This window comes from Pollachius pollachius, assembly GCF_949987615.1.
Source record: "Pollachius pollachius genome assembly, chromosome: 20".
Lineage (NCBI taxonomy): Eukaryota > Metazoa > Chordata > Actinopteri > Gadiformes > Gadidae > Pollachius > Pollachius pollachius.
This window is the reverse complement of record NC_136953.1, coordinates 14,399,869-14,421,253: the sequence shown is the minus strand read 5'-3', so window position 1 is coordinate 14,421,253 and position 21,385 is coordinate 14,399,869. Positions and strand designations below refer to the sequence as shown.

At 46.3% G+C, this 21,385-nt stretch overlaps 1 protein-coding gene across 1 annotated transcript in view; it reads left to right on the top strand.

The window, feature by feature from the left end:
- Positions 1–19,635, top strand: part of LOC307090879 (adhesion G protein-coupled receptor L3-like) — a gene marked incomplete at both ends in the record, with an annotated part of 143,934 nt that extends 124,299 nt beyond the window's left edge. The window contains 7 exons of the mRNA XM_079757677.1: positions 2,086–2,177; positions 9,983–10,151; positions 11,460–11,585; positions 12,036–12,132; positions 15,859–15,984; positions 17,477–17,494; positions 18,602–19,635. Coding sequence (XP_079613803.1) covers positions 2,086–2,177; positions 9,983–10,151; positions 11,460–11,585; positions 12,036–12,132; positions 15,859–15,984; positions 17,477–17,494; positions 18,602–19,635 — 1,662 coding nt within the window. The remainder of the gene's footprint in view (positions 1–2,085; positions 2,178–9,982; positions 10,152–11,459; positions 11,586–12,035; positions 12,133–15,858; positions 15,985–17,476; positions 17,495–18,601) is intronic.
- Between the last annotated feature and the right edge of the window lie 1,750 nt (positions 19,636–21,385).

Below are 21,385 nucleotides of genomic sequence, written 5' to 3'. Positions count from 1 at the left end.
TTTGGTTTCATCCATTCGCTCCGACGCATCTGCTGTCAGTGTGCCAGGGGCAAGTCAAACGCGGGAATACGTCTTTAGGAGCATTGGGAATCAATAAGCAGCCGGTAAGTGTGCTTAACGACAGGAGTCAAGTCAGAGGGCCCAGGGTTCATCAAGTGGTTTAAGAAGAAGGCGTTAGCTCCGTCTCTCCTCGCAATATTATGTTTATTATGTTTCCAAGTAGTAGTGCTGGAGGCCACGCACACACACACACATGCACGCATATACACACACGCAGAAGCACACACACACGCATGCACCTACACACCAGACAGACAGAGACACAACACAAACACACACACACACACACATACACACACACACACACAAACACACACACACACACACACACACACACACACACAAACATTGGCGTGCATTTCCTGATCCCACTAGTCATAAGGGCACAAGTCTTAGGGGCTGCTTTCTCCGGGCCGAACAAGGCTAATGCTTTTTCATGGCCCGGTTTTGGGGGGAAAAGAGAAATCATTCCGAATACTCCCGACGATGGCTTAGCGCTACGTGACTCCACAAGGTTTTTCCTTCAGGAGACAGGGCAGGGAAAAAAATAAAGGCAATGGCCATTTGCAGGCTGCCAAAGAAAAAAGGGTTAGAAACCCCCAGCGAGAGGGGATTTGAGAGGTGGGAGAAGGCAGGAAGTAAGCTAGTGATGGCTAACGGCGACGAGAGTGGTTGTATGCTAAGCACTTTTGATGAGGTCGTAGCGGCGGACATGCTAGGTTCATGCCAGGTCTTTGCTGTTTTTTCATACGGAAAAGTGAAATTAATGGACACAAAAAAATGCAAGTCACCTGTAAAAGATATTGGTGATAAATATATCCAAATATGTAGGAGAAATGCACGATTCATTGAAATAATACTTTTTAATTTAACACGAAATTAAGGCAAATATCCGAAGCTTTATAATAATCACTCTGCCTGTGTATTCTTGCATTTGTATTCAGCAAAATGTTAAAAATAATATGTAAAAATAGCGACCATAGACCATATAATTCCAGCCTCTCATCCTCAGTTCAAAGCAAATCTTTTGGATCGCTGTCCTTGAAACGGTCACATTTTGGCACGGCCACGTCGAAGCAATTACCGAGTCGGCGTCGGCTTCCATACGTGTTTGCTGTGTGTTCGCCAGCATGCTAATTATGCAGTAAAACCATAGAAATACAAGACAATAACCCCCCTTCTCCTCGCTGTGGTTGGCTGTGATTCTGAAGTGGTCCCATCGTGGGCAGACCATGTCAGAATCAAATCTGTTGTCAAAGATGTAGCCCCTCGGAGCCGAGCTGATATGTAGATCCAGCCACCAGCGCCCACTCGCACACACCTCGCCGGTCACACGGTTAAGAGCGTGTCGCCGCGGTGACGGGTGTGAACACCGTGAGATGAAATGGCCTCCCTTCGCGACGCGGCCGCAGTCATGTGTCTCCCCGGACGCACGCACTCGCCAAATAGAATTTTCATGGGATTTCGTGCTCTGTTTGGCAGAGTGGGAAAAGCCAGGCCCATGTTTTTGAAACAACTTTGACACTACAAAGTGCACTGATTTAAAATGAATGGAAGCAAGAGATGGGGACGCACAGGCTTCATTTGTTTCTCCCTCGCTCTCTCTCCCTTTCTCCTGGTCTCTCCTTCTGTCTGTTTGTATCGCTCTCTCTCTCTCTCTCTCTCTCTCTCTCCTGCTCCCTCTCTGTCTCTCTCTTTCCTTATTCCTCTGTCTATTTCTGTCTCTCTCCCTCTCCTTCTCCCTCTCTTTCTATGCCTCTCTCTCTCCTTCTGTCTCTCTTTCCTTCTCCCTCTGTCTGTCTCTCTGCCCTCTCTCTCCTTCTGCCTCTCTTTTTCCTTCTCCCTCTTTCTGTCTCTCTGCCCTCTCTCTCTTTCTTTCTCTCTCTCTCTTTCTCTCTCTCTCTCTCTCTCTCTCTCTCTCTCTCTCTCTCTCTCTCTCTCTCTCTCTCTCTCTCTCTCTCTCCTTCTGCCTCTCTTCCCTTCTCCCTCTGTCTATGTCTCTCTGCCCACTCTCTCTCCCTGCAGCTCAACGTGATCTTCCTGGGCATCGCACTCTACAAGATGTTCCACCACACGGCCATCTTGAAGCCAGACTCAGGTTGCCTGGACAACATCAAGTAAGAGCACTCTGATTGTCAATTAGCAAGAAGCGGACAGGAATAGCTTTTCCTACGCAGCTTGAGGTCGGGAGTCGGTCATACTCAAAAGAAGATTTATTTTTGTCTGTATATTGTTTTGTGTCTTTTGTTTTATTAGAAAGAAGATGTTCTTTCTAATGTCTGTTTATTGTTTTTATTATTTTTTCTTTTTACTAGAAAGAGGATAACTTTCTGTCTGTACAGATTTGCTAGAAAGAAAACTTATTTTCCGTCTCTCTTTCGTTTTGTATTTTGTTTTACTAGAATTATTATAGATTGATTCCTGTCAGTATATTGTTTAATATTTAATTTCAATAGATGGAACATTTTCTTCAAGGTATTGTTTTCTATTTTCAGCAACGGCTGAACATCGTAAAATATGTACGTCTCCCGATCCTCATTTTCCAATCTAAATCCCGATCTTTATTTCTGTAAGTGACCCAATTAGAGTCAAGAGTGTCAACTTCTACATTAAGAAACAACACTCGGAGAGAGAGACTTGGCGGAATTACCCAAAATTCATCTTGATTGAGCCTGTGATTTTTTGTGTGGTATCATTGCGAGGGGCGTTCAAGTCTCCCCGCCGTCGTCTTCCGGTGGAGAGAAGATCTGCGCTGAGCCCCCTCTAATTACCCTGAAAGGTTGTGTCGCCGGGCGGGTTTTAAAAGACGAGCAGGTATTCGGTAGCGCGACCGTAATTATCCGGGCGGCGCCGCTTGTGTGCGCGTCGTTAAAGGCCAAGAGACAATCAGACGGAATTAACCAGGTGTTATCACCCGCATCAACATGGACGCTCAATATCTATATCGGGGTGGCGTGCATGTGTGTGTGTGTGTGTGTGTGTGTGTATGTATGTATGCGTTTACGTGTGTTTTGGGGATGTGGTTTGTTTGTGTGTGTGTGTGTGTGTGTGTGTGTGCGTGTGTGTGTGTGTGTGTGTTAGTGTGGTTGGGGTGTGTGTGTGTTTGTGCGTCTGATCACGGCGTTGCTTCGGGTTGCATGTGCCAGCCCACTGATGACGTCATCGTTGTTGTTGTTGATTTCTTTTCCTCTGACTCGTCCGGACATTTTATCTGGTCGCTGACACCGTTGCTTTGACGACGCCTCCCTCGAACCTACCGGAAGGGATTCGCTGAGCGCGGAAATAACGGTATTAGAATATTTAAATGTGGGTGTCTTTTAATACCATTTTCTGATGGGGTTGCAGGAAGGGGCCAGTTTCAGACTCTGGCCTACCAAACACGTTCAATCAGCCACTAATGTTTTTCTCCCCGGCTCCCGCTATTGATAGGATGCAGACGATAATCAAGAAAATCGGATACGCCCGCCAAAAATATTAACAACAATAATTAAACATCCGTCTGCATAATTTCGTCGCAACCCAACCCACCGTGATACAGCTTTGATCCCCCCTCCCTCCCTCCCCCCAAAACTCCCCCCCTCACCCCCACCCAGCGGAGCTCAGTGATAGGCTACTAAACGTCAGGGCCAGAGTGATGGGGCAGATGTGGCGGGGTTGTTTGGCTGCCCATTTGCGGTGATGGATCAGAGCCGGGGGTGGGGGGAGGGGTGTCCCCCGCCTGCCTCCTCTCTTTAAGGCTCTCCACGGGCATTAGCCTGCTCCCCAGGCCCAGCCGCGCTGCCTCCTGCCTGCTCACGACCCGACCCGACCCACACCCCCGCCCACACACACGCACACACACACACACACACACACACACACGCACACACTTCTACTGACTCATTGCAGCGTCTGCTCTTATATCACACACACACACACACACACACACAAACACACAAAATGTAGATAAATATGGGTACACATTTGTGTGGGTGCGCCTGTGTGTGCGTGTGTGTGTGTGTGTGTGTGTGTGTGTGTGTGTACAGCATCCTCAGAGTCCCACCACCCATCGCCCCCCTCTCTCTCCCCTCTCCCCTGAAGATCCAAAGCACTTCTTCCTTGGCAGTCCGAACGGCACTCAAACTAGTGCACTTATTTATTTATTCCCCCCCCCAAAAAAAAAACAGGATTCATGCCTTACGCACTATTGCAGTCACATCTCGCCCCTGCCTGCATCGCTGATCACTCTCTCTCTCTCTCTGGGAGTGAGAGGGGGAGAGAGAGAGAGAGAGAGAGAGAGAGAAGAGAGAGGGGCTGAGAGAGAGGGAAAGAGATGGGTAGGGAGAGAGAGAGAGAGGGACAGAGAGAGAGAGGGCCAGAGAGAGAGAGGGACATAGAGAGAGAGGGACGTAGAGAGAGAGGGCCAGAGAGAGAGAGGGAGAGAGAGAGAGAGGGACATAGAGAGAGAGGGCCAGAGAGAGAGAGGGACAGATAGAGAGAGGGCCAGGGAGAGAGAGGGACAGAGAGAGAGAGGGACAGAGAGAGAGAGGGACAGAGAGAGAGAGAGGGCCAGAGAGAGAGAGAGGGCCAGAGAGAGAGAGGGACAGAGAGAGAGGGACAGAGAGAGAGAGGGCCAGGGAGAGAGAGGGACAGAGAGAGAGAGGGCCAGAGAGAGAGAGGGACAGAGAGAGAGAGGGACAGAGAGAGAGAGGGACAGAGAGAGAGAGGGCCAGAGAGAGAGAGGGACAGAGAGAGAGAGGGACAGATAGAGAGAGGGACAGAGAGAGAGAGGGCCAGGGAGAGAGAGGGACAGAGAGAGAGAGGGCCAGAGAGAGAGAGGGACAGAGAGAGAGAGAGGGCCAGAGAGAGAGAGGGACAGAGAGAGAGAGGGACAGAGAGAGAGAGAGAGAGAGAGAGGGAGAGGGGAGCAGGAGAGAACTAATTGACCAACTGCAGCACCAACCATCCCTAAGCAAACTGTCCCCATCCTGCCATGTATCCCACCTCTGTCGCCGCGGCGACCAACCAGAGGACGTCTTTTTCCGGGGTAACAGTCGCGTGCAAAGACCCCTCCCCCCCACTTCCCTCGAGACAAAACAAACCCCTGGTGTTGTTTTTGAATAATTCAAAGCCAACGATTGATGGCGCAATAATAAAAAGGGCCAGTTGTAGATTAATATTTAATGGGATTGAGCCATCAGTTGGTACTGAGTTAAGCATATCTATTTGCAGTACCTGCTCTGGGTTTGAATGCACCTAGGGGGCCGCTTGTGTTTAATGGCTAAATGCAGACGCTCCCCCGTTCGTTTCTCCTTGTTTTTGGCTGCTCAACACCAGTTAGGGTTTGCATCACTTAAAACGGTGTGCAAAGTTATTTATTTCATGGCTGTAATACATTTATGACCATGTAAATGTAAATCTACCTGCCCATTTATATAGATATATATATATATACGGGCAGGTAGATTTACATTTGATCACTATATATATATATATATAAAAACATAGATATAAACATAGATATAGATATATCTATGTTTATATGTTAGTATCTGTGTGTGTATGTTTGTCGCTGTGTTTCTGTGTTGTTGTTCATGCGATGCTTTGCCCATATATATAAATCTATATCTCTATATATATATAAAGTATGATCCATCACAGCACCGCTGCCGCCAGTGGCAACACTATCAAACCACTCGCTTTTGACCCTGCACTCGCCTTACAGACAATAAACACACACACACACACACACACACACACACACACACACACTCACATACACACACACACAGACACACACACACACACACACACACACTTACACATCACACACAACCCCCACCTGTCAACACACACACACACACACCGACACACACACACACACACGCACACACACAAGGTTTTGAGGTCAGCTTCGGCAGAGAGAGAGTAAAAACCAAAAAAAGAAACGGCTAACGATTGCTATTTGCGGTAGTGGTCATCGCCCCGGCCCAACAGCGGAGCGCTGAACTCATTAGTCAGGCGAACGCGGGCCGACATATGTTCTGCAGACCGGGTCTCTACCTCCCCAGGGAAGGCCAGACGTTCTCCTCCTCGCCAGCCCGCCGCTGAATTAATCAGAGCTCCGGTCCGCTTTCTCGTCCACCCCGGCATCGGCCGGAGCGACAGCAGATAAAAACGCGAGGCGTAACGGTTGGGTAATAGATGCGTGTCGTCACGGCGATACGTTAATTGCTCGAGGAGGGGGGGGGGGGGGGAGAAATGACGCTTGAGGTTTAGGGTGTGGACGCTCCGTGGTGTCAATCCGTCTCGAGTCGATGATGTGACGACTTTATAAGCAGTGGCTGATGATGTACAGCCCCAGAGTCAACTGGGTCAGAGGATTGTTACCATAACAACGACCGCGGCCCCCGACTCGATGGGATGGAAAAGCCGTCCTTGGACATCAATATTTAACAGGACGGGAGGGTAACCCTGTGACCAGGCAGCACTTAGAGAGAATTCACTTTTAAAAAATCGCCGTCTATTATGCGAGCGCCAGTGTTTCATTGTGTTTTTGTTTCGCTTGGCTGCCGGTATTAATTTCAAAATAACTCTGAACAAAAGAACCTCGTCTCACGATGTGTGAAATCCTCTTTGCGCATTCCCACTTTATTGTTGTAATCTAGCTCATCTATGTATGGATGTCTGAGGCGGAGAGACGTTTAATGCGCTTATTCTTGGTGGATGTTTGCTATCCTTTTCATCTTTCTGTCTTTTTTTTTTTACTCGCTCTTTTTATATCATGTCTTGTTTTCTGTCCAGATTTCATCATGCGGATGTTAATTGTAATATGAACGTCTGAATGCTCTTGAAATACTTTTTTATTCAATGCATATTTATTTTCTCCGACAACCTCTTTTAACTGAAATCCCTGTGTTTCGGATATCTCTCTCTCTCTCTCTCTCTCTCTCTCTCTCTCTCTCTCTCTCTCTCTCTCTCTCTCTCTCTCTCTCGCTGTCGCTCTCTCTCTTCTCTTTCTTTTGATACTTTGATTCTTTTTTCCCCCTTCCTCCATCTTTATTTTAGCCATCGTTATTATGAGGGATGTGTTATTGTGGAATGGCATTGGTAAGATGTGACATCTCTGAGGAACATTTACTTCCTACTTATCGATGTTGTACTTGGTGTGTTTCCTCCCCCCTTCTACTCCCGTCCACCTTGATGTCCACGGCCTTAACCGATCAACCCATGACAAGCTGAGCCTGACAAAGAATTAGCCGCTTAACTCTAATTAAAATTGCTACCATGTTGGAAATACAATAATTGGTGAAATCCGGCTCTGCCAATAGATGTGATGTGAAAACCGAATATAAGTATTCCAGTTCACACATTTGGTGAATTAATTAACACCCTATCGAGCACTTGGTGTTTTTTTTTTCTTTTCCGTAGTTTTGGAGCTAAAAAAGTGCTTCAAAATGCTTTAATGTAAATCTAAGGGAGAGCAAATTGACCTTTTTCCACACTAATACTTCAATCATTCATGGCTTTGAAATGAATGCCCCAAAATGGAGTCATTTCAAAAAGGAAATTGAGGATAATTCGATACCATAGTTGGCAATATTCCTGTCCCCGGATCGTTCGTTCCGGGTGTTTTGTGCTTGGTGATTATACCCGTAAAGCTCTTTCAGGAATTTTTTCGCATGGAATCAGATGAATGCTCTTTCACCTGAAGATAGACTATTTGGGAAAGTGTGTCTGGAGTGGATCAGTTGCCCTTGTATTCACACAGCTCAGTGGGAATCCAGAATATTCCTGGCCCAACGGCCAATCAAAGACTGAAAGCCTGAATTTGCTTTGTAACTTGTATAAAAATCGTAAAATATTTGATCCATCAATATAAAATAGTATAAATTATGTAGGTCCACATACAAATAAACTATAATGCGTTTAATACCATTTAATTCTCGGGATAATCATTCAAGTTATCTCTTGATTTTATTCCTTTGCTGTTGGATTCACTTGAAGCCGATTACACTCTACTCCAGACAGGAAGCAGATTTGTATACAACACAGCTCGAGCTACGACTCATTGGACTGTTGTGAATTATGGGAATTACGGCCAAGTGCAATTCTTTCATCAAGCTGGCAAACGGTGCTGGCAACGAGAGACGCATAATCCCCTCAAAACCATTACTCTCCCTTTATTTACAATGGATGCAATCCACAATTCGGAAAAAAACAAGAGAAGCCATCTCTTAAAAACAGCCGAAGCTGTACTTTGTTATGGAGGCTATCGCCTCGTAGTTTCATACTATCTTCGGACGGCATTTCGCTTCGACCTCCGATGACTTTGCCCCTCCCCCACTTTAATAATCCCGTTCTTTTGAGGTCAATATTTTTGGTGGTATTATGTCCATTCGGGGCGTTTTTTGTTTGATGAAGTGCTTCCCTCACCAGGTCATTAAGATAGCCCTGGGAAAATTATATTTAATGGCCGCTGCTGCCGTTCGCACCATCTTTTTTCCTTTTTTCTTCTTCTTCTCCCTTTGCCCGCACACCTGGCCAATTTAGGAGAGCTAAAATATGCTAATATCTGGCAGCCTTTTTATAAGGGGAGGCTGCTCAATATTTTGGGTGCCTCTGAATTATGCTAAGCGCCCCGAAATGAGCTCAAATGCCCTCTTAACCGTGAGACGGCGCCTTCATGATTAGATGTCGACGAGATTCCTTCCTCTTTCGGTTTTTTCTCCCTCTCCCTGCTTTATCCTAGAACCGGTGCAACGTGGTTTTGTGAAATGATCCCTTACCTCTGTGTGTGTGTGTGTGTGTGTGTGTTTGCGTGTGTGTGTGTGTGTGTGTGTGTGCGTACTCTGTGGTGATGTGCAGTTGACCCCAAAGTTGAAGCCACCGTGGATAAGTGTTGTGCGTGGTTGATTTAATGCGCCTTAATTTTGCCTTTATCTTTTTCTTTTCTCGTTTGAAATACTGTTACTAAGCTATCAAGATTACAAGCCTGAAATCAAGTAAGACTAAAAAAAATGATAAACCCCCCCTCCACCCAGCCACCACCGTCCCTGAAAGCCATTTTTCACTCACCCCTCCCTCCGTGAGAACCAATCACGTAGCACCGCATCGATTCCGCGCTCACCTCTCTGAATCATCACAGCGATCCATCGTGTGTGTAGGGGCGGGGGGGGAAAGGGGGGGCCGGCCACACACACACACTCCCCCTCATGGAGAGCTTACACCGCTGTGGGCATCGCCCCCCGTGTATGTGCGTGTGTGGGCTGTATCAACCAGCCTGGTGTCCCTGGGTCCTCAAACCCCCAACGAGAAGCCCGCTCATCCTATTGTCGCTTCCCCAAATCCACAAGGTCTTCCTCCTTCCTTCCTCCTTTCTGGAGTCACACTGTTCTCCTACACATCAGCCGGCCTGTGTCTGTGTTCCTCCGATGAAGAATTTTCAATTGCATTTTTCTCCCTTTCTTTCTGTCCAAACCTCAAACCTTCATTCTGCCTCAGGGTTAAGTTGTGGTGTGGGGAGGAAGAGTATGTTCCTTTCCTATAGTCTAATAGTGTCTTTTTAAATGGATTCTCCATTCATGAGGTCGATATATAATAAAGAACCATGTACTTAACGAGTTAATCACCATGATATGTGATGTATCCTACTTACAGTCTGCACCGTCTGCAACATTGTAGAAAGCATTAGACGACGGCACTCATCTATTTAGTTATATATTTCTCCATTTTTTCTTACCTTACTTTTGTGTACGTTCAATTTTTTGTGCTTAAATCGCACCTACTTTCCATTTCCTTTAGCAGAGAACTTCTTAACTAAGCCAAACGCCGCCCCCCCCCCCTCTCCGGTTAATTAGTTAATCAATTAATGAATGAAGACCCCCGGTACTGTGTGATGACGGTTCCTCCGCTCTCTTTCTCCTCGCGGTACGCCGCACAGGTCCTGGGTGATCGGGGCCATCGCCCTGCTGTGCCTGCTGGGCCTGACCTGGGCCTTCGGCCTGATGTACGTCAACGAGAGCACCCTGGTCATGGCCTACCTCTTCACCATCTTCAACTCCCTGCAGGGCATGTTCATCTTCATCTTCCACTGCGTGCTGCAGAAGAAGGCAAGGACGCCGGGGTTTCTGGGTCGGGTTTTGGATGAAGATGTTCCGATGTTCCCGATACCGATTCACATTCCTGAACTTGACTATCGGCCGATACCGCGTACATACCGATACAGCGTCTAGCATTGTAGCTACTAATAGCACTTTTGAAGGATTCAGTTACGATGACAGCAGTGGGTTCACTTACTATTGAACTAGATGATTTACATTTGAAATCTATAATTATAATAATACAATTGATTTCTTCTAGTTAAGCGTGAGCACCCATGTTTTTCCGACTTAGCTCGAAGGCACGTAGGTCGGAGATGGCGCGTTTCCCATTCCGACTTTCCACCTCCGACCTTTAACGAACGCAACATAACACTGAGGTTTTTGTGATGTTCTGTTTGTGATTGGATCGGCACATAGACCTGCGTTCTCGCCGATACCCGATGAGGAATTTCCGATACTGGTATCCTCACACTCAAAGACGTTTTTGAAAGACGGAGAAATAGGGTGCCAGCACATTATACAAACATGCTAGGGGAGTAGTTTAATCAAAATATTTGTTTTTTATCAGGCTTTGAAGTCAGACAGCTGCACTCTCGCTGAAAAAGAAAGTAAAAATTATGTCCAACCTTTTCCATTCCAAGGATGGTTGAAGGCTGCAGACTCTCCTCAGGGACGGTTAAAATAGAAACGCATGTCAATGTCGATATCAATGTCAAATGTATTTCCATAGCCCCTTAATCACCGCTATCGTCTCGGAGGGAATCGCGGGCCAACGTTACAACCACAACACTTCCTCACACCTTAAGCCCCCATAAAGGGCGATGAGAACCCCCTCCCCAAAACCCAAAAGGGGAAGGAACGTGTAGAGGAACACAGAAGAGGGATCCTACCTTCCAGGGATGGTTAGGAAGTGGGTTAGATTCCCAATAATTAAAATTGTGACGATATTTGATCATGTAGCTGGAGCATATACTTCCAATGCGTAGTGTCAATTATCAATAGCTTACGTTTAATTTTGCTCCCACGCCTGTAATAGATCTTGGCACATGGTGCTATGAACATTCTTACTGTACCGACAGCGATATATATTGTTTCTCTTTCTCTTTCTTTTTGTAAGTCGCTTTGGATAAAAGTGTCTTCTTAATGCCCTCAATTTAAATATAAATGTCAATGCAACGCTCTTATTGTGTATTTAGACATATTTCCTGGATGCTTTTTGTTTTTTTCCTTTTTCATATTTTGTATTCTTCAGTCCTGGACGTTCCGATTTGCCTCCCAGGTTTCCAGCAACTTAACTTGTCTGTTTTTCCCGGCCAGGTGCGTAAGGAGTACGGGAAGTGTCTGCGGACCCACTGCTGCAGCGGGAAGAGTGTGGAGACTTCCATCGGCTCGGCCAAGAGTGGTGCCGTGCGTCCGCCCGGCCGCTACACCACCGGGTCGCAGGTTTGTTTCCTGTCCCCCCGTCACCTCTCAGCCTGGCCACGCACACAGATGTGTTGTACCGTCCATGTCTCCTGATGTTTATCCCCCCCCCCCTCATGTGGGGACACTTTGCCAGGATAGGCGTCTATTTAAATACGAAGAACAATTTTGCGTTTAAGGGTTAAATTCCGATTTTTCAGTTTGAGAAGAAAGTTTGGCAAACCAATTTTGTTCTTGAACCCGACAATCCATTCCAGGCGACATATCGTCATGCATGTCTTTCTCCACATTAGATTGATTCCAATGTGCTTTCCTGCCCTGAGTATATGGTCTACTTTATAGCCAGCAATTTATGCTGCTTTCATAAGGTTGGTTTAGCTAGCTAGCTACTGCTAGGCAGCTACTGCTGAATATAGCAGCTAATGCTCATGTGATAGCAGAACACATGCATATTGACACTCGTCTCTGCAGAGCCGAATCCGGCGCATGTGGAACGACACGGTGAGGAAACAGTCCGAGTCGTCCTTCATCACCGGGGACATCAACAGCTCGGCGTCGCTCAACAGAGGTACATACACACACACACAGTACAGAAGGCTTGGTTGACCCCTGACCCCTAATCCCCCTTTAACCCCAGCCCCTTCCCTTCGTGGTTAACTTCTGATGACTTCCTTGTGTGTTTTGATTTTGAGAGTTTTGGATTTATTTTTCACTTATTCTTTAAGAACTGTATTGATAACGCCTCCCACTCACGGACTAAAATATCCAAATAAAATCAAATGTTGTGTGAGAAAGACTTGTAGAGTCCACCTTAATTAAAACACTGATTTGGCTTTGGTGGAAGAGTGTACTGCTAAACATCAGTAGAATCTCAATGATGTGGAGGAGTATATCCATTTATTAAAAGATTCCACATAGAAACTCCAAACTGGGCCTGTCCACATGCGACTTATTGATTGCTTGTTAACCAAGTGTTTTTTCTAGCCTGAATAAGTTAGGAAAACTAGTTTCCACCAAATACATCAATCAATATTTTCAGCAGATATGTCTAAAATCTTGCATCTAATAGGTCGTTATAAGGGTTGTGTTCACCGGAGAGCACACATATTATTCTCAAAGTCAATGAAAGTGTGTAATATAACATCTAAAGCATGGTCATTTTATACTGTTCATGATTCTTATGATCAGCAAGGGTTATCTCTAAGGCCCAAAATCACACTTAGTAGAGATAATAATATTTAAAGTGTGCAGGTTAAATGATGCGCGTCAATACAATTTTTAATGACACAGATTGTACAGTGTGTCCAACAGTTGCACATTAGCACTAAATGTAGCATAGCCTTTGATTGTCGGTTCAATCTCTCTCTCTCTCTCTCTCTCTCTCTCTCTCTCTCTCTCTCTCTCTCTCTCTCTCTCTCTCTCTCTCTCTCTCTCGCCCTGGGCCCCATATTAGAGCATAGACACTAATACATTGTTACGATGACGGATTAATGTTCGACAGCGGGAAGGAGTGTCAAGATCTCAATAATTACGCACTCAGCTCAGCACCATCAATTATCGTGCACACACACACACACACACACACACACACACACACACGTGCGAGCACACACACATGCGCACGGCCTTTATCTGTAGTAAAAAGGGGTCAGACTTGAGCGAGGGCGCCGTGGTCGATGGGCTGCTAGCCAAGAGAAACATACAAAAACAAGATATTTCACCAAAGAAACGACGGAGGAAAGTAGAAGAAATCGATTATTTAAAAATAAAATACCGATCTTGACCAGAGTAGGAACATGTCGGGAAAGGCTGAATGGTGGACGTTTTTCATCCAAAGTATCTCCCCAGTCTGTGAGTGCGTATATAATGGGAGTCGATGTGTTAATGCAGGAATGCTCTCCAGTGGAGCTGTAATGGTGTTGCTCCTTATCGATAAGAGGTTCACCCCATGGACCCCAATAGTTAACAGAGGCAGGCAGCCATAGTTAGCTTAAGCACCAATCCCCCTTCTGTGTCATCGCTATGGATACGCCGGAGCATGCTTCTCTCTGATTGGTCCCCGTCATTTAAATCCAAGCATTCTCCTCGGATGACGTTACATCTACGTTTTACATTTAGGGCATTGAGCAGCCATCTTTACCAGACGCTTTTACCAAAAGCGACTTACAACGGTTCATACGCACATTCACACACCGACGGCGGCGTCAACCATGCAGGGCGACAGCCAGCTCGTCGGGAGCAGTGAGGGTGAGGTGTCTTTCTCAGGGACACCTCATGCTGCAGGAGGGAGGAGGTCTTGTGAGACTTTTCCCAGTCCCCCGGTGATGGTGGTTATCCCACAGGCAATCAGGCAATCAGGACAGGCTTTGGAAAAGTGTCTATCTGATAATCAAAACACAGCCAAGGTGAGAGGGAGGAGAGTCGAGATGTAAATGACCCCAATCATCGCACATAGAAGGTGTCAATGATATTAATATCCAGTTTTATTACCTCAACAAGAACACTGTTAGAATTAATAATAAAAAACAAACCAAACATCCCAGTTAAAGCTGGTTCACATCTGCCTACCTCAGTGACATAACTAGAACTATGACAAAACAGCGTCGTTATGTCAGTACTTTTCCAGAGTTACAGAGTACGCAGAGTGCGTAGGGCACCAGGTACCTGGGGGGGGCACCAAAAATTATGGTTTGTAAAAATAATAAAAAGAATTATTGCATTATTGAATTAAAAAAATATATAAATTAGTTATGAAGAGGCCCACCGTTGTTTTTTCTTAATTGCATAACCTATCACTCAATTTCGGCAATTGTATGTTTTTACCTAATATATAAAAAGAGGCTCCCCCCCCCCCCCCCCCCCCCCCCCCCCCCCCCCCCCCCCCCGCTCGCGTAGGGCACCAAACGGCCGGCAGCGGCCCTGACTGTAAGGTTACCTTTCTTTAAGCTGGCACAGAGGCTACCAAAGCTACACGCCTGTCTGTAGCGAAAGGCCACAGTAAGCTTAATCACCCGGCTCAGACTGGTCCCAGTTGTACATGATGTGGTTCAGTAAAATGTAAAAAGCTCTATTTGTGTCTCAGTGCCCCCGGCGGCCATTTCCTAAGGAGCGTGATCTCACTCGGATGCAAAGTATCTCCTTCTATTCGGTGGGTGCGTTGTGTACAGGGTGTACAGGCCAGCTATGAAATGTCTGATCCAGCACTTTGTGAAGGGGGCGTCATCTATTAAGGGATACTGCTCGTTCGGATGAGTGATAGGAAGGGCCAGTACACACACACTTGCACACACGCACATGCACACACACACACACACACACGGAAATAGAAAAGGTGTAGGTTTTTCAGGGTAAGGGAATGAGTCACCTGAAGGTAGTTAAAATAACATCCATGATCGTGAGATTAAGTAGCCACTACTGGTGGGCACACAATGGACCACAGAGTTCAGTAAATAACATCCATCTCCACCATCCAAGTGGGTGTGATCGATAAATCCAGAGGGTCTGCATAAATAAGCAGAAGTTTTTAATGCGTTTTATGATTAACACATTCGAGTAGCGAAAGTTAAGGTCTCAGGTGGTATCACTCTGCACTGAATTACCACTTTTCATTCATTACATCACCATGACAATCATTGAATTGAAGAGCAAACTCTTTCGACCTTGTTCCAGCGTTTGCTGAAGGGCTGTCAAGTTCTCTTGAATGTGTCCTGTTTTGCAGGATTGTTCCATGTTTAACTTCAGCTCTGTCTCTGCTTGTGTGCATTCGTTAGTTTTCTTTTGAATGTTGCTACTGTCTGCTTAACCATGTTAGCGATCGATGTTTGGGCACGGCGATCGCCCAGAAACTAATGGCTTTTGTGGGACCCTTAGTGGCGTTGGTTCGACGTTTCGAGCGGGCAGTACCGAACCTTCCCACCAACGGCCGTACGGTCGTTTTGAATGTTAAAGGACCCCTATTTTACCCCCGGGTTGCGACGTTGACAAGCCATTTTCAAAAGCGACCCTTTTCTGACATCACAAGTTGGGACCACTCCCATGTGTGACGTCACAACAGGGGGGAAAACTGGCCGATCGACATCCCAACCGGTGGCACAACGGGCTCCCGATAACATCTGGCGCCCACGCTCCAGTGCTTCTGTCTGACCTGATGTTATCTCTCCCTCTCTCTCTCCACCCTATCTCACTGTTTACCAACCCTTCCTCTGTCTCCACACTCCTGCCCCCCTTCTCCTCGTCTCACTCTGTCTCCCCCCGCTCTCTCTCTCCCCCTCTTTTATCTGTCTGGCTGTTCCAGGGGCTATGGCTAACCATCTTATCCCTAACTCTCTGCTGCGACCCCATGGCACTAACAATCCCTATAACACCCTGCTTGGGGAGTCATCCATCTATAACAACCCCCTGGGCATGTACAACACGCAAGGTGTGGCTGCGCTCTCTCTCTCTCTCCCTCCTTCTCCTGTCTTTAAACCTGGGGGCGGGGATCAGGCGAGGACGGTGTCTTTCTGAGGCCTTAGCGTTGTTTTCGGACTGGGTTGAGGTTTGATTCCCACCGCGACGACTTGACTTGATACTGTACGGTAAACGTAGGAGCCGGTGCGTTATACTGCGATAGTACTTTGATGTTAATACTGTTCTAAAACGTAGTGAGACTTATTTTTGCACCACTCCACTAGTTTTCGTTTTTGTCCGGATGATTTATTCATACGCGATGTGTGATCATCAATGCGCTGTTTATATGTTTTCTAAGTCAACACGTGAGTGATTTATTTATGGTGTGCCTCACAACGCCGGGGGTATCCCACAGAGCGGATACACAACAAAGGGGCATGCTATAGGCTGGTTCGCTCATATATTCATAGCAGAGTCTAAAATAACAGTGTTTACCAGCTCCTCACGGTCGACTTTCCCAACCCAAGTCGAAACGAAAACAAAATGGCCGCCACGTCATTAAGAATAAACCAAGCTTGAATTTGATTCTAATCTGTCGTCCAGGGAGACAACGTTAGCCACCTACGACTAGAGGGTTCACAAGGCTTGGATAAAAGACACTGTCCTCCGTCCTCCAATCTGTCCGTAAACAGAACAGACAGACAGACAGACGTACGGCGACTCCACTGTATTGATGCAGAGTTGGAGCCCGAAGGTGTATCGTCGCTGTCAGTCCAATGCCATTCAGCTTCAGTTACCCTCCTTGGGTACACTGTAATGCGTTTCTTTGAAACCCAATTTGGACCCGATAGCTGTGGCGTTCTGCAGCCAAGATACACCAGCGGCGGTCTTATGGTGTTGCTTTTCTCCAGAGTGTCGATAAAGCTCTGTGTCATGGCTTTTGTTTGTTTTATTTCTGTGCCTTTTGTATTCTTTTTTATTGATGTACATTTTGTCTCTCTGTTCGTTTGAATGAGTTTCTTTTCTGTATTATTTCTTATAATGGTGCCGCACGTTTGTTAGCAAAGTGTTATTAAAAGCTATGATGTGGTGTAAAAGAAAATTAACAAGAGGAGGAAAACCATAAGACAGACTCGTGGTGTCATGTTTGCCAATGTTTATATTTAATCGTTAAGTTATGCTAAATATGGGCGATATCTGCATTTGTCTATCTAGCACAAGATCAGACAGAAAAACAATGACTGAACAAATTACGGTTTAATAATTCAATGTCAGCTATTCATAGTCTTTCGGCCATAACTTTATCATAATCACCAGCAAACGGAAGCATATGTTTGAGGTCTATATTCCCGAAGGCCATTTATCACCCTGCATTGATGTCACATGTGGGCCACAGTGCCTTTATAATGAACTGTGCCTTGTGCGTTTGATATTTCTCTTCCTTCCTGTTGCCGTTCTGCTTATTTATGTGTTTTATTGTTGTGCTTTCTTCCTCTCCCCTCCTCATGCTGTCGCCGTTAAAGAGCCCTACAGAGAGACAAGTATGGGCGTCAAACTAAACATTGCTTACCAAATGTAATTTGCTATGGATTTCACCTTCTTTCCTCACTCAGTGCTGACTAAAGGGTTCATAGGGGGTTTGCCATTGAGAGACGCACTGTAAAAATTTAAAAGCCTTCCCTACGCAAAACCAACTAGTGAAGATGGATAGACGAATATACACACGCACGTAGTATACCTGTATATACAAAAAGAGTTGCAGAAACGTTGGTTTATCCCGGATGGGACGTTTGGGTTCACCACAGAAAGAGCATTCGTAAACATAACACAAGATAAAACTTTATAGAACATTAAAGTTGGAGACAACTGCTTTGTTGTATACTTTTTAGCAAAAGCAGCATTGGAGTTGTCAAACTAAATTCATGAGGTGTGATTCCGGAATATTTACCAAACCAGCTCTATGAATAATACATATGAGGTTGGGCAGGGGTACATATTATTTATATATTAAATATGAAGATGAATTTGGCAGGGTGCCCATTGTTTTTGTTGCTTATTATGCATTGGCGTGCTTGTATTAGTACATTCTCTGTAAGGAACATTTTAATGGTGGGACATACAGTACACGCTTGCACTGGGCAATAGAGCTTCAATCCTAGTCTTTGTGTGTTACTTTTAAGTGTTGTGTGCATGGCTGTGTTTCTCTCTGTGTTGTGGTGGCCGACGTCTGCGGTCTTAGCTGTTGTGCCTTTTTCATTGTGTGCATGTCACTGTTGTCTGGTGTTTAAAACCAATAAGGTAAGTATCTAAGATGTTTTGATACAAAAAGGCTTAGTCCGCACAACTTATATCCACATTGTATTCATTTTTGGATCGTGCACCGACTCAGAGGAAACGTTAAGCGAGTGTTTGACAGTATGACTAAAGTTGCAGTCACCAAATTAATTGACCATCTCTGGCCGGTGTGTATGTGTGTGTGTGTGTGTGTGTGTGTGTGTGTGTGTGTGTGTGTGTGTGTGCGTATGTGTTTTTTATTTGTTCCAAGTGACATTCTAGCAGCAGTAATTGGCTCATGCCATTTGTAAACCCTTCTCACCCATTCCCAACCCCCCCACCCCCCCTTCCCAAACCGGGATTTGTCATTCCAGAGGGGATCCTGAACAATGCCCGGGATACAAGTGTCATGGATACTCTACCACTGAATGGTAACCACGGCAACAGCTACAGCATCGCCAGCGCCGAGTACATGAGTGACTGTGTGCAGATTATCGACCGGGGCTTCAACCACAAGGAGACCACGCTGGAGAAGAAGATCCTGAAGGAGCTCACGTCCAACTACATCCCCTCCTACCTCAACAACACCCACGACCGCTCGGCCGAGCAGAACCGCAACCTAATGAACAAGCTGGTAAACAGCGTGAGCAACGGCGGCAAGGACGGCGGCTACGGCATGGGCCTGGGCATGGGCATGGCCATGAACATGGCCCTGGGCCTGGACGACCACCACGCCACCTTCGGCCCGCACCACGACGAGGGCCTGGGGCTGGAGCTTATCCGCGAGGAGTCCGTCGTGCCCCTGCTGCCCCAGCGGCCGCCGCTGATGCTGCCGCCGCCCCTGCAGCCCTCGGAGAGCCTCCACAACCACCTGCACCCGTCAGCTCCGCCCCCGCCCCTTCCCCTGTCCCATCACCCCTTCCTCGCGCCCGGCGCCACCTCCTCGTCCCGGCGGCGGATCCCGCAGGAGAACAGCGACAGCTTCTTCCCGCTGCTGGCCAACGAACACGCCCGGGAGGAGGGCTGCTCCCCGGCCACGCCCGGCCACGCCCACCACACCCACAACCACCCCCACCACCACCACAACCACCAGAGGGACTCCCTGTACACCAGCATGCCCGTACTCGCCGGCCTGGTGGACGCGGCAGCGTCGGAGGCGGCAGCGTCCACGGCCACCGCCGACGGCCCCAAGGACGCCGGGGACTCAAAGAGCCAGGAGGCGGGCTCGGACGACGTCTACTACAAGAGCATGCCCAACCTGGGCTCACGCAACCACCTGCACCAGCTGCACTCCTACTACCAGCTGGGGCGGGGCAGCAGCGAGGGCTTCATTGTGTCCCCCAACAAGGAAGACCTGGCCCCCGGGGAGCCCGAGAGGGAGCCCTCGCACCTGGTCACCAGCCTATAGACGGCGGAGTACCCCACGGATCCCTTCTAGGTCCCCTCACTCTGCCCTCCCTTCCCCTACTGCTGTGGTTCTCCTCTCTCCTGTCACTCCCTCCCTCCCTCCCTCCCTCCTTCCCAGTGTGCCCATTGTGCTGATCTCTGGCCGGCGACGCTAGCCCTCTCTTTTTATTCTGTGTTTCCGAAGACTGAGGCGCAGGATGCTAACTCTGGTCCTGTTGCTAATAGTGACCCCAAAAGGGGGTGTTTGGAACTAGGCCCGTTTTGGTGGGCTCATGGGACCGGACCACGGTCGGACCCCCACGGGATTCTCTCGATGTTGTCTTTCTCTTTTGTGAGAGGCTCTAACCCTGCGTCGGACCTTTGTGTTTTGTCTGGGTGTGACGACAGGCGAGGACTCATGCAAAAAGCTTTTTTTTGTAGGACTTGGAGATACAGTGAGAGAGTCCAAAGGAACTTCAAATGGTCCAAGAAACCACTTGATACTCAGAGTTGAACCAGAAAAAAAATGGGAGATTTAGAGAAAAGACTATTTTATTATTCTTCGGTATCCATTTTTGGCTTTTTGACAGATTTCCTTCGCTTTAGTTGCAGCACATCTTCGGTTGAGAGTCCGGGAACATTAAAAAATAAAAACGGATTTTAAACAAAGATGAAGGAATCACCGAATGTATGCTTTGGAGCATAGATATTGTTTTTTTGTTTTGTTTTTTAGATTCCTTTCACTGTAATAACAGTTGTTGAAAAGAGGGAGGAAAAACTAATAAGAGAATTATGAGATATTTCTATGTAATTGTACAGATACTAGCATTGCACATAAAAGTATGCTTTTTGTTCCACCCAAACCCTTTTGTCTTTGTAAATGTAGTGGATACAAACAGTTTGGTTGTGCTGGCCCTTTTGATTTCTGATACCAGTCGTTTTCTGTATTTTAACTTTTATTTGGTATTTTGTATTTTTATGAAACATTTCAAAGAACCCATCGACAAGTAACAAAACAAATTCAACTCGTACGAATACACGCATAAACCTTTATGCGTGTCATATGACCCATCTTTCACACTTATGTTTAATTTTATTTGTTTGTTTTGGGGTTGTTGTTTTTACTGTATAGAAAGAACTTTGATTCAGTGACTCTCAAGAGTGCAGAATTAGTCCTAAATGTCCATGAATTTATTAGAGAGATATCTTGATAGCAGACCCGTGCTTGTTGAGGAGAGGCTCAATATAAAGATTGAATTACAACTTTATTGGAATAATGTTCAGCACCAGGCACTTGTATAAAAAAAAGACAATTGTTTTACTGGTTAAACAAAATTATTTTTGAGTGAAAAAGTAACTGCAAAAGTCTGTTGTTTTTTCTTAATCCTCGAGGGGGAAATATTTATTTGTTAAAACAATACTAAGGCAAAAATGAGGTCCATAAAATTAGTGGCAGGTATATTTTTTCATTGTTGGCGAACATTGTGATACGTTGTTCTTTTATTTATTCCTTTTTGTATTGGTTTCCACTTTCAATGATCCCATAACTAATATTTGTTGTAACAGTGAAACTTGTTTGGTTTTTTCCAACAAAGATTAAAAGATTATTCACGAAAAATGTCACACACTTGTAAGAATTATACCAATGGCGTTGGGATAAGAAACAATGGATTAGATTATTGATTAATTAATTGTTATTACTCCTATTAGCATTACGTTCAGTGTGGTGCCAAACCCCCAGCGACCATTACACAGGAACTAATAATGTACTC